Genomic DNA, 15,317 nt, shown 5'->3' on the forward strand with positions numbered 1-15,317 from the left:
CCTCTGTGGCAATGAATTCCACAGATTCACCACCCTCTCACTGAAGAAATTCCTCTCATCTCTGTTCCAAAGGGACATCCTCATACCCTGAGGTTTGTGCCCTCTGGTCCCAGACTCCTCCACTACAGGAAACATCCTCTCCATATTCACCCTTTCAATATTTGATAGGTTCCAATAAAATTCCCCCTCGTTCTTCTAAACTCCAGCAAGTACAGGCCTGGAACCATCAAATGTTCCTCATACATTAACATTCCCCCAACCATGAACCTATCAAAACTTATCTTAAATGTTACAATGAGCCTGCAACTACCAATTCCCCTAGCAGCTCATTCTATTTTTGCACCACCCTCTAGGATGTGTTCCAACATTTCTATGGGTGAATAGTAATTTAACTTTAAGAGCTCTAACGTCCATTGGCAGTGGACAAAATGTGTGATGCTTGACGCATGACATCATTAATCTGACCTCTGACCCTGGAGTAATATCCGCCATTCTAATAAAGTCCCTCACCACTTTCCCATTAGATGCAACTTCACACAGAAGAGATGACTACTCCCAATCTATCCTGGGTAAATCTATTTTTATGCACTAAAATAATGCATTAATGTTCCATTTTCTACGCTGAAGTAAAGAAAGAATGAAACATTAGTGATGAATCTTTTAAACGTCCCAATGTTCTTTATGCCCAATGAATTATTTTAAACAGTCTTATTGTTTAGTGAAAAGCAATAAAATTGGCAGACATTTCTGTCAAAGTATTTTAATTTAATCATTGTGATGAATAATGCAGTTATGCCACATTTTATAAAAATTTTCATATTAAAAATCAGGGACTTCATTTGTGGGTGTATGTTAAAAATGTGCCTAGTTATTGCTGAAGAAATTAGTGTAGAGTTGACATATCAATTCAGCCTAATGATGCGGTTATGCTGACTTACAATGACCACTTGTGCCTCTGTTAATAATGGAGAAAAAGTACAGGTCATTTAACTACCAGCTGAGAGCTTGTGACCTGCATAATGCTACAGAAACCCAAATGAAAAACCTGTGGATAGCAGGAAGGTGGGACTATCCAATTAAGCTCTCCCCAGTTGGAAGCTAACCTCCCTGTCTATTGGGTTGGCTGTCAAAGGTGAGGATGGTGATCTTGGCTTTTGAGGGAGTATGTTAATTGAGTGCATGGCAGCAGAACATGCTTTTTAATCAGTGAGCGTCCCCACGGCTTGAAAGGCTCATTTAGCTAACCCAGTATGATGTATGTATAAAAACCTACAAAAAATCTGCCGCCGAGAATATTTCATTCATCTGGTGCAAAGTTTTTCATCATCTTCTTCTATGATTTTTTTTTGTGTTTATTGTGAGTGTATGGAACACAGTACAGGACCTTTGACCCATGACGCCATGCTGACATTGTAACCTACTCCACAACCAATCTAACACCTCCCTCCTACACAGCCATGATTTATGAACACAGAAGGATAAACTTGCATTTATACAACATCAGGGTATTGGGGCCCAAGACAAGGGATGGGCTTGTTCAGCTCACTGCTCTGCTCTGAGTTCAGGGTCTGTGGATTGGACTGTCTTTGTAGACTTCAGTTCAGAACACTGTTCACTTGCATTTGTATGTAGCATCCGTGCCCCCAATTTATCCCCCGTTTGTCTAGGGTGAACCACCATTGCCCTGCCAATAGTGTGATACTTCAGTGTAAATGCGGTGTAATACCCCCCCTGTACACGCTCGCAACACAAATACCAGACAAATACACCAAAAGCGAGTAAATAATTGCAACTTTATAGTTATCTCTTGGTGGTGAGTTAGTAGAAACAGATAACCTAAAGTCGCCAAAGCAATAAGTTTGCGCACATAATATTTTAATACGTTGGAGCTCACGCCTCCTGTTCCATCCACAACGAACTTCTGAGCCTTTGCCCACCGTCCGAACCGCTGACGTCCAGTATCCTCCGCACTGGAACCGCAGTCTGCTCGTCACACATCCATCCTCCTCACTCTCCTCCCGAAAAAGACCGCGAACTCCCGCTCAGCTCACACATACAAGATAGCATAACAATACTCCACTGATTAGTTCCCCCCTTATCTGCAGTCATAACCCAAACATACCAGACACAGAAACCCATTACAACTTTAAGTAACATTACAGAGAAGCCATTTCATTATAAAATACAGAGAAGCCATTTTGTTAGCCTGAACAGTTAACACCACAGTTACTGGTACTGAGAGTCCTGCATGTAGTTTGCATGATTTGTTTTTTTTCTCTGTGTGCACACTGGGTGTTCAGTGGTCTTTTTTTTTATGAGTCCTTTGGACTTCTTTGTTTTGTGGCTGCCTGTGAGGACAGGGATCTCAAGGTTGTATAATTCATACATACTTTGATAATAAATGCACTTTGAACTTTGAACACCTGTGGTGATATCGGATAACCAGAGTCTATGGACAAGGAAACATACACTACTGTGCAAAAATTTTAGGCACATGTAATCAAATTCTGTAAAATGAAGATGCTTTCAAAAATGATGAAATGGAATGTTTCTAAACATCAAAAAATTACTCTAAAGTGCAGAAAGACAATAAAAAAATAGAAATCAAAACAATATTTGGTGTAACCACCCTTTGCCTTTAAAAGAGCATCAATTCTCTTTGGCAAACTGTGGTGCAGTTTCATATGAAAATTGGCTGGAAGGTTGCTCAGAGCATCTTGGAGAACTTCCCACAGTTCTTCTGCAGACTTTGGCTGTCTTGCTTGCTTCAGTCTCTTCAATTAATCCCAGAGAGCCTTGATGATATTGAGATCAGGGCTCTGAAACCACGTACAAAACCTAGGGAGCCAAAAACTTTTGCTCCCAGCAGAACACAGTACTGTAGATAATACTTCAGAACCATTCTGATTGAAGATGTTATATAAACAGGCTTTAAACTGGGAGAGAAAATAAGCCAGAAAGGGAATTTAAGTTCTGAAGAAGGGTCTCGGCCTGAAACGAGGACTGTTTATTCTTTTCCATATTCTGCCTGACCTGTTGAGTTCCTCCAGCATTTTGTGTGTGTTGCAAGGGAATTTAAATAATGATACTTTTTAAACCATTCACCAAGCATTCACAACACTTACATGACCAATGAAAGTTTTCTGACTGGTTGCATCATAGTCTGGAACAGCAATTCAAGACCTGATGAAGGGTCTCGGCCCAAAACGTCGACAGTGCTTCTCCCTATAGATGCTGCCTGGCCTGCTGCGTTCCACCGGCATTTTGTGTGTGTTGCTTGAATTCCCAGTATCTGCAGATTTCCTCGTGTCAGCAATTGAAATGTTCAGGAACGTAAGAAGCTGCAGAAAGTAGAGGACTCTGCCCGATACATTGCAGGCGTATTGCTCCTATCTTCAGCAGATTCACAAGGCAAAAAGGTAACATACAGCACAATGCAAAAGTCTTAAGCACATATATCTGCTTAAGGTGCCTAAAAGTTTTGCATAATACTGTTTTAGTCAACGTGGAGCAAAGGGTGAGTTTGTAAAGCTGGCGGGAGCAAAGGACGTTTAGAATGGGGAGGGTGAAGAGCAGCAGGAGGGGTGGCAGAGGAGGAGTTCCGGGGCACAAATGGCCTGAGACACCAGGCAAGGTCATTGGATTCCAAACAACCTGTTTATTGATCATTACAGAATGCCTCTCTGGTGCTTCCTGCTCCGTCCCCTCTCTCTTCCTCTCTTCTCAACCGTGATTCCCCTCTCCCCACCCACTTCTGTTCTCAGTCCCCAACAGAGACCCATAACAGAATCAGGGTTATCATCACTCACATATGTCATGAAATTTGCTTTTTTTCCAGGAGCAGCGGTACAGTGCAATACATAGAATTACTACAGTACTGTGCAAAAGGTTTAAGCAGTCTAGTAGTATATAAGGTAAACTATGTGTATACCTGTCTGGACACGTCCCTCTGCTGACTGCTCCTGTGGCTCCTCCCACAGACCCCTGTATAAAGGCGATTGGAGGCACTGCTCCTCCCTCAGTCTCCAGGATGTCGTGGTCCCTTTTGCTGCTAATAAAAGCCTATCGTTCACCTCCCGTCTCCGAGAGTTATTGATGGTGCATCAGTGCCTAAGATTTTGCAAGGTACTGTAAATCATCAAAGATCCCCACCACCCAGGCCATGTAGTTTTCTTACAGCTATTATCAGACAGGAGGTACAGAAGCCAGAAGTTGCACACCACCAGGCTGAAGAAGAGTTACTTCCCTTCAACCTTGTGGTTTGAACCAACTAGCACAACCCTAGTCACTACAGCTTAGCAATGCCATGGCAACTGAAATCACTTTGCACTTATATTGACTTTTTTTTGTTCTAATTATATTCTTATAAAAATCCTATTTCATTTGCTTTTTTTCCTGTGAATGCTGCATTTCTAATGCTACATGCCTTGATGCAGCTCAAATGAGTTTTTCATTGCACCTGTGCATACATGGAATCGCACACACGACAATCCGCTCAACGTTGACTCTGATTTTGACCCGAACTCTACAGCTTTACATTGGCTTCTTTTCTGGTCATTAAAGGACTGTGGTTCCTCACCAGAAATAATTACTTGCATTGTTAGGTACAAGACTTGAATTTGTGTAGGCCTCATTAAGGTACTGAGGCATTAATTTCATCCAACTCCAAGGGAGTTTGCCAGCAAACACCAGTAACCAAGAAGCTCAAGGAAAAGAGAAGAAAATCTTCCAATATTGTGTCAGAATCAGAATCTGGTTTATTATCGGCAATGCTTGTCATGAAATTGGTTGTCTTGCAACAGCAGTAGATGCAAAATATAAAATTAACTGTGTTAGAAAACTAAATGAATAGTGTAAAAGGCACATAATGAGATACAGCGTGGAACAGGCCCTCTGATCCACTGAGCCACACCGACTAGCAACTTACCTTTTTAACCCTAGACAAATCACAGAACAATTTACAATGATAGTTTCAACGGAGCACCGGTGGAAATTAGTGTGTCTTGTGACATGACAAATCTCCTTAAGCTTCTATGAAATTAGAAGCCTGGATATACCACATGGCAAATCCTGGGAGCAATTAGCTGCAGTATCTGAGCTTTCCTGCACTAATTATTGGCTATCGGGGACCCTGCTGCTCAGTCTGCAGTTCTTCTACTAAACTTGTATTTCTTTATTTTAATGTAAGTGCCCACAAGAAAATGAATCTCAAGGTAGTATATAGTAACACAAAAGCACTTTGATAATAAATTCACTTTGAACTTTAAACTATGTCTACCAGCCTTACATCCCATCTTGCTGATATCAGCTTTAAACCTGTGATCATTATGTCACACGGATTGCAGAGAGAGGAAATGATAGAGAGAGGGGCACACGCGGACAAGGGTAGAACCTCTAACTGAACGTGTATTGAGTGCGAGGGCAGCTGCCTTGCATTAAAGTTTAAACGGGTTGTAATTGGATATAAATTATTCAGCACAAAGATAATAAGCTTTGACTTTCTTTAATTTTTGTGGCAGTATTAGTGCAGTCACCATCATTGACAAAGGAATTGTACATATATTTTGTATATCTGTTTGACAGGAGCTAACAGGGATCAGGGGTTATTGAGATGCAGGGGCTATTAACAAGGTGTGGTGACTGGAAATCCAAAGGAACACACACAAAATGCTGGAGGAACTCAGCAGGTCAGGCTGTATCTATAGAAGTTAATAAACAGTCGATGTTTCAGTTCAAGACCCTTCTTCAGGACTGAGAAGGAAGGGGGAGGCCGCCAAAATAAAAAGCTGGGGTGGGGAAGGAGGATAGCTAGAAGGTGCTACTGAAGACAAAACCAGATGGGTCGGAAAGGTAAAAGGCTGGAGAGGAAGGAATCTGATAGGAGAGGAAAGAGGACCATAGAAAACATTCTAATTGGCTGCATCAACATCTGTTGGGGAGGGGGGTGGTTATCACTGCGCAGGATCAAAATAAGCTGCAGAAGGTTGTAAGCTCAGTCATCTCCATCATGGGCACGAGCTTCCCCAGCAACCAGCATCTAGGACGTCTTCAAGGAGCAATGCCTCAAAAAAGCAGCATCCATCATTAAGGAACCCTATCACCCAGGCCATGCCATCTTCTCATTGCTACTATCAGGGAGGAGGTACAGAAGCCTGAAGGCACAAATTCAGCGATTCAGGTAGAACAAACTTCCTTCCGCCAACACATTTCTGAATGGTCATTAAACCCATGAACATTACCTCATATTTTTTCTCTTTTTGCACTACATTTTTCATTTAACTTGCAGTATTTAGTTATTTATTATAGCAAGAGTAAGAGATGTGGTAATCCTGAACAATGGTAACATCAGGAAAAAAGAATAAGAGAAGCTGGAGAAATACCAGGGCTTGAAAGGATGTTGAAAGTTGAAGCCAGAATAATCTCGGTGGTGATAGGACCACTTGGAGCTGTGACACCTGGACTGGGAGAGTGTTTCCAACAAATCCTGGGAACATCATCTGAGATCTTGGTCAGGAGAGTGCACTACTGGGGACTGCAAGGATACTGCACTAAACCCTCAAACTCCCAGGCCTCTGGTAAAGGACCTGAAATCGTGGGGAAAAATACACATACACAACCACCCATAAGGGGAGAGAAAATAAAAGTAAATATACTTCTTACAGTAATTTACAGCTTTTTATTTCATACACTGGAAGGCAGAGTTCTGCTTTTTCATAACAAAAAATTTCACAACATATGCCTCTGATATGAAACCGGATTCTGACTCTGAGAAAGGGAAAGAGGGCAAACCGCAGGAGAAACTAAATGGTCTGAATGGTATCAGAGAGGGGGAGAATATGTCGATGTTTCAGGGCAATGCCCCACATCAGGGCTGGATTGGACAGATGGGGCGAAGGCCCTGTTTCTGTGTTGTATGACCCATGATGCACAAAATGCTGAAGGAACTCAGCAGGTCAGGCAACATCTATGGAGATGTTTTGGGCCAAGACCCTTCATCAGGACTGGAAAGGAAGGGACAGAGGCCAGAATAAGCAAGTGGTGGAAACCAGGAGGTGTACGAGATAGCGAGTGATGGGTGAGACATGGTGAGGGGGAAGCAGAGTGGAGGAGGGAGGGAGGATGAAGCTAGAGTGGCAAAGGGCTAAAGAAGAAGGAATATGATTAGAGAGGACAGGCAATAATTCCCCATTATGCTTACTCCATTTTCAATTCCTCATTTTGTTTACCCTCTTCCCCTTTCTCTTCTCCTCACCCATCCATCATCTCCTTTGTGTTCCCCTCCTCCTTCCTTTTCTTCCATGATCTACTGTGTTTACCATTTAACCCTAATTGGTCCTAGGTGTGTTCTTCATAGATATTTAGAATACCTTGAGGATTTCCTTAATCCTACCTGCCAAAGTCTTCTCATGTCCATTTCTAGATTTTCTAGGTCCCTTCTTAAGCAGATTCCTGGCTACCTTATAACCCTCAAGAGCCCTGTCTGATCCAACTTCCTAAATCTTAAGTATGTTTTCTCCTTCCTCTAAACATTCTACCTCTCTTGTGAACTGTTGCTTCTTCACCAGACCATCCTTTTCCAGCCTCAATGGGGGTAAACCTATCATGAATCCCATGTAAGTGCTTGCTAAAACAGCCTCCATGTTTGCATTGAATGTTTCCCTGAGAACCTCAGTTCCCATTTCCTACCTAATAGCATCATAATTAGCCCTGTCCGAATTAAATACTTTCCCATACTAAAGGGCAGAGAGATGTGGTCACTGTCTCCAAAGTGATTGTCTACTGAGAGATCTGTCACCTGACCAGGTTCACTACTTAGTACGAGATCCAGTATGGGCTCTCCTCTAGTCAGCTTCTCCATATGATGTGTCCAGAATCCTTCCTGGACACACCTAACAAATGTTTCCCCCACCCAAAACGTTTACACTGAGGAGGTGCCAATCAATTATTAGGAAAGATGAAGTCTCCATTGACAACAACTCTGTTATTTTTGCCCCTTTCCAAAACCTGACTACCATTCTGCTCCTTGTCCCTGTTGGAGGGGGCTGTAGAATACACCCAACAGAGTGATTTCTCCCTTCCGTTTTCTGGATTTCACTCACACTGACTCAGTAGAAGATCTCTATGATGTCCTCTCTGTCTGCAGCTGTAATACTATCTCTGATTAGCCATACTACACCCCACCTCTTTTACCTCCTTCCTATCTCTTCTGAAACATCTAAACCCCAGAACATCCAGCAGCCATTCCTGTCCTTGTGACAGCCATATCTCTGTAATAGTCACAATGCCGTAGCTCGATGTACTGATCCATACTCTACGTTCATCACCCTTGTTCCTGATACTTCTCACGTTAAAACAAACACATTTCAACCTATCCGGCTGATTACCTTCCTAACCTCTGCTTCATCATCTGACCTGTACTCTACCATTCATTGCAGGACAAAGATGCAGTGGGGAAAAACCTTGCGGACACCCCCCTCAGCAAACTGCCTTTTCCAAATCTCCCTTCCGGAAACTGCAATAGGGCTATTAAAACCAAAACCTTAAGCCACCTTAAGCATTTCTTCCCCCAAGCATTTAATCTGATCAACCATTTTAGTTAGACCACCCAACCCCCTATCTCTATTATTTCTGTCACTGTAATGCAGTGCTTACATTGTAAGTACATGATGGCATTTAGGTGTTTGGGGTAGTGGGGTGAAGATACGTCTCTACCAAAGGAGCTGCAAAGTGATCTTTCCCTCCGCTAGTCTGCAGGCCACCCTCGGGCAAGGTGTAGCACCGGCTTAGCCTCTGATCAGGGTCATGTGCAGACACGGGAGCAGCTGGTGCATATCAAGAGTCCTGGTTACGTGACCACTGACGCCAGGCAAACAAGCACTGAAGAGTATTGACAATGGCTGGAAGTCACCCATCTTGTAAAGACACTGCCCAGAAAAAGGAAACAGAAAACCGCTTCTATAGAAAAATTTGCCAAGAACAATCATGGTCATGGGACATGGCACATAATAATGATTATTTAATCACATTTTATTCCATATTTGTACTCCTAACTTTGTATAATTATTTATTCTTTATAGTTGTTGAATGTTGTTTCTAGTTACATGTCACACCAAAACATCACAGCAAATCCTTAATACACGTAAATGTATGTTGGTGAATATCATTGATCCTTGGTTCCCATCTCCCTGCCAGCTTAGTTTTAAACCTCCCCAATGTATCTGGAAAACCTGCCCTCAAGGCCAGGTCCCTCTCGAGTTCAGATGTAACCTGCGAGGTTGCCAATGGGGAACTTTGCTAAATGAGAATGCTTGGGCGGTAACTGGACTTCTAACCCTTTCCGTAGAACCTGAAGCGAGTGGCAGAGACGTGGATGGACGAGTATGCGGAGTACATCTACCACCGGCGGCCCGAGTACCGGCACCTCTCCACCGGCGACATCACGGCTCAGAAGGTCCTGCGGAAACACCTCAAGTGCAAGGACTTCAAGTGGTTCATGACAGAAGTGGCCTGGGACCTCCCAAAGTATTATCCACCGGTGGAGCCCCCGTCCGCTGCCTGGGGAGAAGTGAGTAAAAGCAGACAAGTGTGGATGTGTGGAAACAGTTTCTTAGCTTATTTCACACAGGAGCTGAGCGTGGACAGTCAGAGAGCCATAGAATAATGTAGAATTCAATCTGTCAGAGTTCAGAATCCAATTTATTATCATTCTCTAATGTTTTAGTGTCTATTTATTTATTCATTGTGATACAGCATGGAATAGACTCTTCCAGTCCTTTGCCCCATGACACCCAGTAACCCCTGATTTAACCCTAGTCTAATCATGAGACAATTTACAATAACTAATTAACCTACCAACTGGTACATCTTTGGACTGTGGTAGTAAACCAGAGCACTCAGAAGAAACTTAAATGGTCACAGGGAGAAGGTACAAACTCCTTACAGACAGTAGCAGGACATGAAGCAGGGTCACTGGTACTGTAAAGAATTGTGCTAACCACTTCACTACTCTGCCTCCCTGTGACATGAAATTTGTTGCTTTGCAGCAGCACTACAGTGTAAAGGCACGAAATCACAATAAATTGCAAAAATAATGAATAGTGCAAAAAAGGGAATAATAAGATAGTAGCTGCTGGCGTGCCTTCTTTGTGATTGTGTCAATGTGTTGGCCCCAGAACGGATCTTGCGGGATGTTGAAACTCAGGAACTTGAAGCAGCTTGGCCTTTCGAGCACTGGCCTCTCAATGAGGACTGGTGAGCGTAACCACGACTGTCCGTTCTGAGGTCCGCAATCAATTCCTCGTTGACACTAAGCTGTCGTGATACCACTCAAGCAGCTGGTCTGTCTCACTCCGGTACTCCCCCTTGACAGCATCTGTGATTCCATAATGGTGTTATGAGTGAATTTATCGATGGCATTTGACGGGAGCCTAAGCACATATCCATGAGTGTAGAGAGAGTGGAGCAGTGGGCTAAGTGCAGCTGTGCTGATTGACAGTCAGCTAGAGATGTTATTCCTGATCTGTGCCCTCTGGTGGTCTCCCAGTGCAGAAGTCAAAGATCCAGTTGCAGGCGGACATTCAGAGGCACAGGTTTTAAGGCTTGGTGATTAATACTGAGAATACGCTGGTATTGAACACTGCTCATGATGTCCTCCAAGGTAGTCCTATTTGCCCACATTTGACCCATATCTCTCTAAACCTCTCCCAACCATACACTGCGTTATTTTTTCTCCGGTCCTGATGAAGGGTCTCGGCCCAAAATGTTGACTGTATACTCTTTTCCATAGATGCAGCCTGGCCTGCTGAGTTCCTCCAGCATTTTGTGTGTGTTGCTTGGATTTCAAACATCTGCAGATTTTCTCTTGTTTGCAATTATAGTACTTACCTGGGTGTCTTTTAAATGTACAGTAACCACGTTCTCTGGCAGCTCATTCCATATGCACATCTCCCTCTGCATGAAGATGTTGCCCATCTGGTCCCTTTTAAATTTTTCACCTCTCTCCTTAACCCATGCACTCTGGTTTTTAGCTCCCCTTGCCTGGCGTTCACCCTATCTGGTCCTTCATGATTTTAAACATCTCGATAAGTTCCAGGAGATAAAGTCCTACCCTGCCAAACCTCTCCCAGTGACTGAAGCCTTCATGGCCTGGCGGCGATGTGGTAAATCTCTACACTTTTTTCCAGTTTAATGATACCTTCCCTACAACAGGAGGACCAAAACACTGTACAAGATTTGAACAGCAGCAGGGACTCAGAAGCTCCCATTCTGGTTCAGAATCAAGTTTATTGTCACTGATTTATTGAGATGAAATTTGTTGTCTTGCTGCTGCAGTACAGTGCAAAGGCATAAAAATCACTATAAATTACAAAGTAAGCAAATAGTGCATAAAAAAAGGAATGACAAGATGATGTATATGGGTTTCATGAACCCTTCAGAAATCCAATGGCGGGGTGGGGGGGGGGGGGGAGGAGAGGAGAAAGTGCATTCTCAGATTCTTGTACTTCATCCCTGATGGTAGTACCAAGAAGAGGGCATGTTCCTGAAGACCATAAGACATAGGAGTAGAATTAGGCCTTTCAGCCCATTGTGCCTGTTCCACCATTGCATCATGGCTGAATTATTGTCCTTTTCAGCTCTATTCTCCACTCCTCCACTTAATAATCAAGAAGCTGTCACGGTCTCCACAGCCATCTATGGCAATAAATTTCACATATTCACCACCCTCTGGCTAAAGACATGAGATGCAGAACAGGTGGCAGAGAAAGAGTGCCAGGGTGGGGGTTAGCACGGGTGCAGACACACCCAGCCCTGAGACACCAGGCAAGGACGTTTGATTTCAGATAATTGGTTTATTGATAATTACAGAATGTCTCTCTGGTGCTTCCTGCCTAGATCTCATTGGATGGTTGTCAACTTCACTTGGCAACACTTCAAAGAAGAACAGGGGAGCTTTTTCTGTCACCTCAATCAATCTATATCTCCTGTTATTTATATCTGGGCAAGGTATAGTGGGCTACAGACCAAATGCTTGTAAGTGGGACTAACATTGATGTTACTAGATGGTTAATATGGGAAATATGGGTGGAAAGACCTGTTCCTGTGCTATTTGACTCTATGACTGCAATAACATTACTGTTTGACCTTGCTGTGTACAAAATGAGTGACTCATTTCCTACAACACATCATTCACTTACCTACAGCCCAACATGCCCATGTCACTCTATTTTCCCATCTACATTAGAGTCATGTGGGTGACAGGGTGGAGATTTGTCTCTACAAAGCAGGTGTAAGACGCTCCTTCCCTCCACTAGCCTTCAGGTCACCCTTCAGCAAGGTGTAGCACTTGCTTAGCCTCCCGATCAAAGTCACATCAAGCCATGGAATCAGGTGATAGATGGTCAGATGAGCAACTGGTGCAGATCACCTGTCCTGGCTATATGACCTCTGATGCCAGGCAGATAATCTCTGAAGAGTATTGATAATGGCTGGGGTCACCCCTATTGTAAAGTACTGCCCAACCACTTCTGTAGAAAAATTTGCCAAGAACAATCATGGTCGTGGAAAGACAGTGATTGCCCATGTCATATAGCACGGCACAAAATGAATGAACACTAAAGTCATAGAGTAACACAGCATTGAAACAGACCCAACTCCTCCATGCCAACCGCGGTGCCCACAAAGCTAGTCCCATTTGCCCATGTCCCTCTGGATGCCTCCTATCCATATACTTCTCCAAATTTCCTTAAAGTGTTATTAGAACTGTATCCTTCTGCACCTGGCCTATTTAAGTGTCTGCCTGAATATCTCTTAAACACAGATGTATAAGATGATAAGAGGCGTGAATTGAGTGGACAGTCAGAGACTTTCTCCCAAGCTGAAAGTGGCTAATATGAGGTGGCATAAGTTTAAGATATCTGGAGGAAAGTATTCAGCTGGGGGGGGGTTGGGGAACAGGTTTTTTACACAGAGTGTGTAGATGTGTGGAATGCCCCAATAAATTTGTTAATATCCTCCAGCATCCGTTGAAAGTGGAAAATGTTTTCAACGGATGCTGCCCGACCTGCTGAGTTCATCCAGCTTTTTTGTACGTCTTGATTTGACCACAGCATCTGCAGTGCACTTTGTGTTAACATCCTCTGCCAGTTCCACGATGGGATGACTGCTCAGATGACCATAGGAGGACAAGAATCAGAGCTCTTCCTTGTACACACAGGGGTGAGGCAGGGGCGAGTGCTATCACCAGTGCTCTTTAACATCTCCCTCTTGTGTGTTACCAAGCTTCTCCACAACGAGATTGAGGACAGCAGCGGTGTGGCAGTGGACGACAGATTAGATGGCAATCTCTTTGACGTCAGGAGGCTCCACGCAACTACCAAACTCCTTAGCGAGTGGGTCCTGGAGCTGCAGTATGCAGACGACTATGTGAGAGCGTACAGCAGGATGGGGCTGACTGTCAATACCACCAAGACAGAAGTGGTTTGCCAGTGGAGTACCAGTGTCCCATCCACCCTACCTGCCTTCACTGTTGGTGATGAAAAGCTGTCAGTAGTGCCATCTTTCAAATATCTAGGGAGCATTCTCTCTGAGGATAGCGGCATTGACAACGACATCCAGAGCCGCATTAAACAGGCATCAGCTGCCTTTGGGAGACTTCGGCGTAGAAACTTTCAGAACAAGAGCCTTCGCCCCTCCATAAAGGTCACCGTATACCAAGCGGTCTGTGTCGCCACCCTCCTTTACAGCTGTGAAGCTTGGGTAACCTACAGTCATCCCATCAAGTCCTTGGAGTGCTTCCATATAAGCTGCCTTCAGCGCATCCTGGGAATTACTTGGTATGAAATACTTGTAAAGGCCAACTGCAGAAGTATTGAGGCCATGATCACCCAGCGTCAGTTTGATAAGGATGTCCCCATGTCGGCTACCCCGCAGAGTGTTACACGGCCAGCTACATCATGGTCGACACTCAGCTGGAGGGCCGATGAAGCGCGACAAGGATCAGGTGAAGAATGATTCAAAGAAGTGCAAGATCAGACCCGAGGACCTGGAGGATGTTGCTGCCGACCGTAACACTTGGCACCAGCTGTGTAGGGAGGGGGTTCGCATTCTGGAGACGGAAAGAACAGCCAGATGACAGCAGAAGAGAGCCAGGAGAAATGCAGCCATGGTTGCCACCACTAACACATATACATGTTCCACCTGCAATAGAGCTAGTGGGTCCAGGATAGGATTGTATAGTCACCAAAGATCTCACCAATAAAGGAGTGGACGTCGTCATTGGATTCCAAAGAAGAAGAAGGAATGTGCTACCGGGAGTGGTGATAGAGGATGGTACATTAGGGTACATTATTTGAGACTGTTATATGGGCACATGAATTAAATAAAAATGAGGGGTGATAGGGTAGGGAAGAATTAGACTAATTTTAGAGTAGTTTAAAAGGCAGTTCAATATTGTGGCCTGTACTGTGTGGTACTGTTCTTTGTTCTACAGTAATTACATCTGACTCTACCACCCCCCCATCCACGGCAGCCCATTCCAGATATCAACCACATGCCGTGTGTAAAAAAAAAATCCCACAATCTCCTCTGTCTCTCAGCTTAAACCTCTGCATTCCTGCTTTTTGACAGCCCTACCATGGGAAAAAGATTTTGATAATCTGTCTTCTGTTAGCCTCCTACAGTCCAGGTAAAACCCAACCTGGCCCCATAACTAGTGACCCCCAATGCAGGCAGCTTCCTGGTGAATATCCTCTGCACTTTCTCCAGCACAACCACTTCCCTCCTACAGGCTTACATTCAACCACAAGTCTCTTTTATTATGTATTATGGCAAATGTTCAACACAGACTCTGTTGCAGCGTTTATGCACACGTGGAGACAGCCTGCAGAACAGATTCTGTTTCCAGCAAATTACTGTTTCACTATGATGGTATTTAACCCCTTTCATTTTGGTCTAGTCTTGTCAAGACTTGACCAAAATCACAGCAACGTTTATGCTGCCCGCTTACCCTCATCCCTGCCCGGTAAAGAGACACTGTAAAGGAGTGGAATTGATTTAATATCTAGTTATTGCTTCCAGCCGCAGACTTTCAGTCTGAGAGTTTTAGTTGGTGGCCCTATTGGCCTAGAGTTTATTGTTTTTCTTTAAATCTTGCAGCAGTTCTCATTGAAGTCAGTGAACTGTTTACCTGCTTCATTGTCTCTCTCACTGCACTTGGGCCATACCCAAATGCTGTTGAAAGCAAACTCGCCTATGGAAAAACATTTAGCTCTGAGTTTAAGGGATATCCACTGGTAACTGGTTGTTGGTTTATTATTGTC

At 43.8% G+C, this 15,317-nt stretch overlaps 1 protein-coding gene across 1 annotated transcript in view; it reads left to right on the top strand.

The window, feature by feature from the left end:
* Positions 1 to 15,317, top strand: part of galntl6 (polypeptide N-acetylgalactosaminyltransferase like 6) — a 784,854-nt gene that overhangs the window by 677,806 nt on the left and 91,731 nt on the right. Inside the window, exon 9 of the mRNA XM_059974280.1 lies at positions 9,344 to 9,565. Coding sequence (XP_059830263.1) covers positions 9,344 to 9,565 — 222 coding nt within the window. The remainder of the gene's footprint in view (positions 1 to 9,343; positions 9,566 to 15,317) is intronic.

Source organism: Hypanus sabinus, chromosome 7 (genome assembly GCF_030144855.1).
Source record: "Hypanus sabinus isolate sHypSab1 chromosome 7, sHypSab1.hap1, whole genome shotgun sequence".
NCBI classification, from domain to species: Eukaryota; Metazoa; Chordata; class Chondrichthyes; order Myliobatiformes; family Dasyatidae; genus Hypanus; species Hypanus sabinus.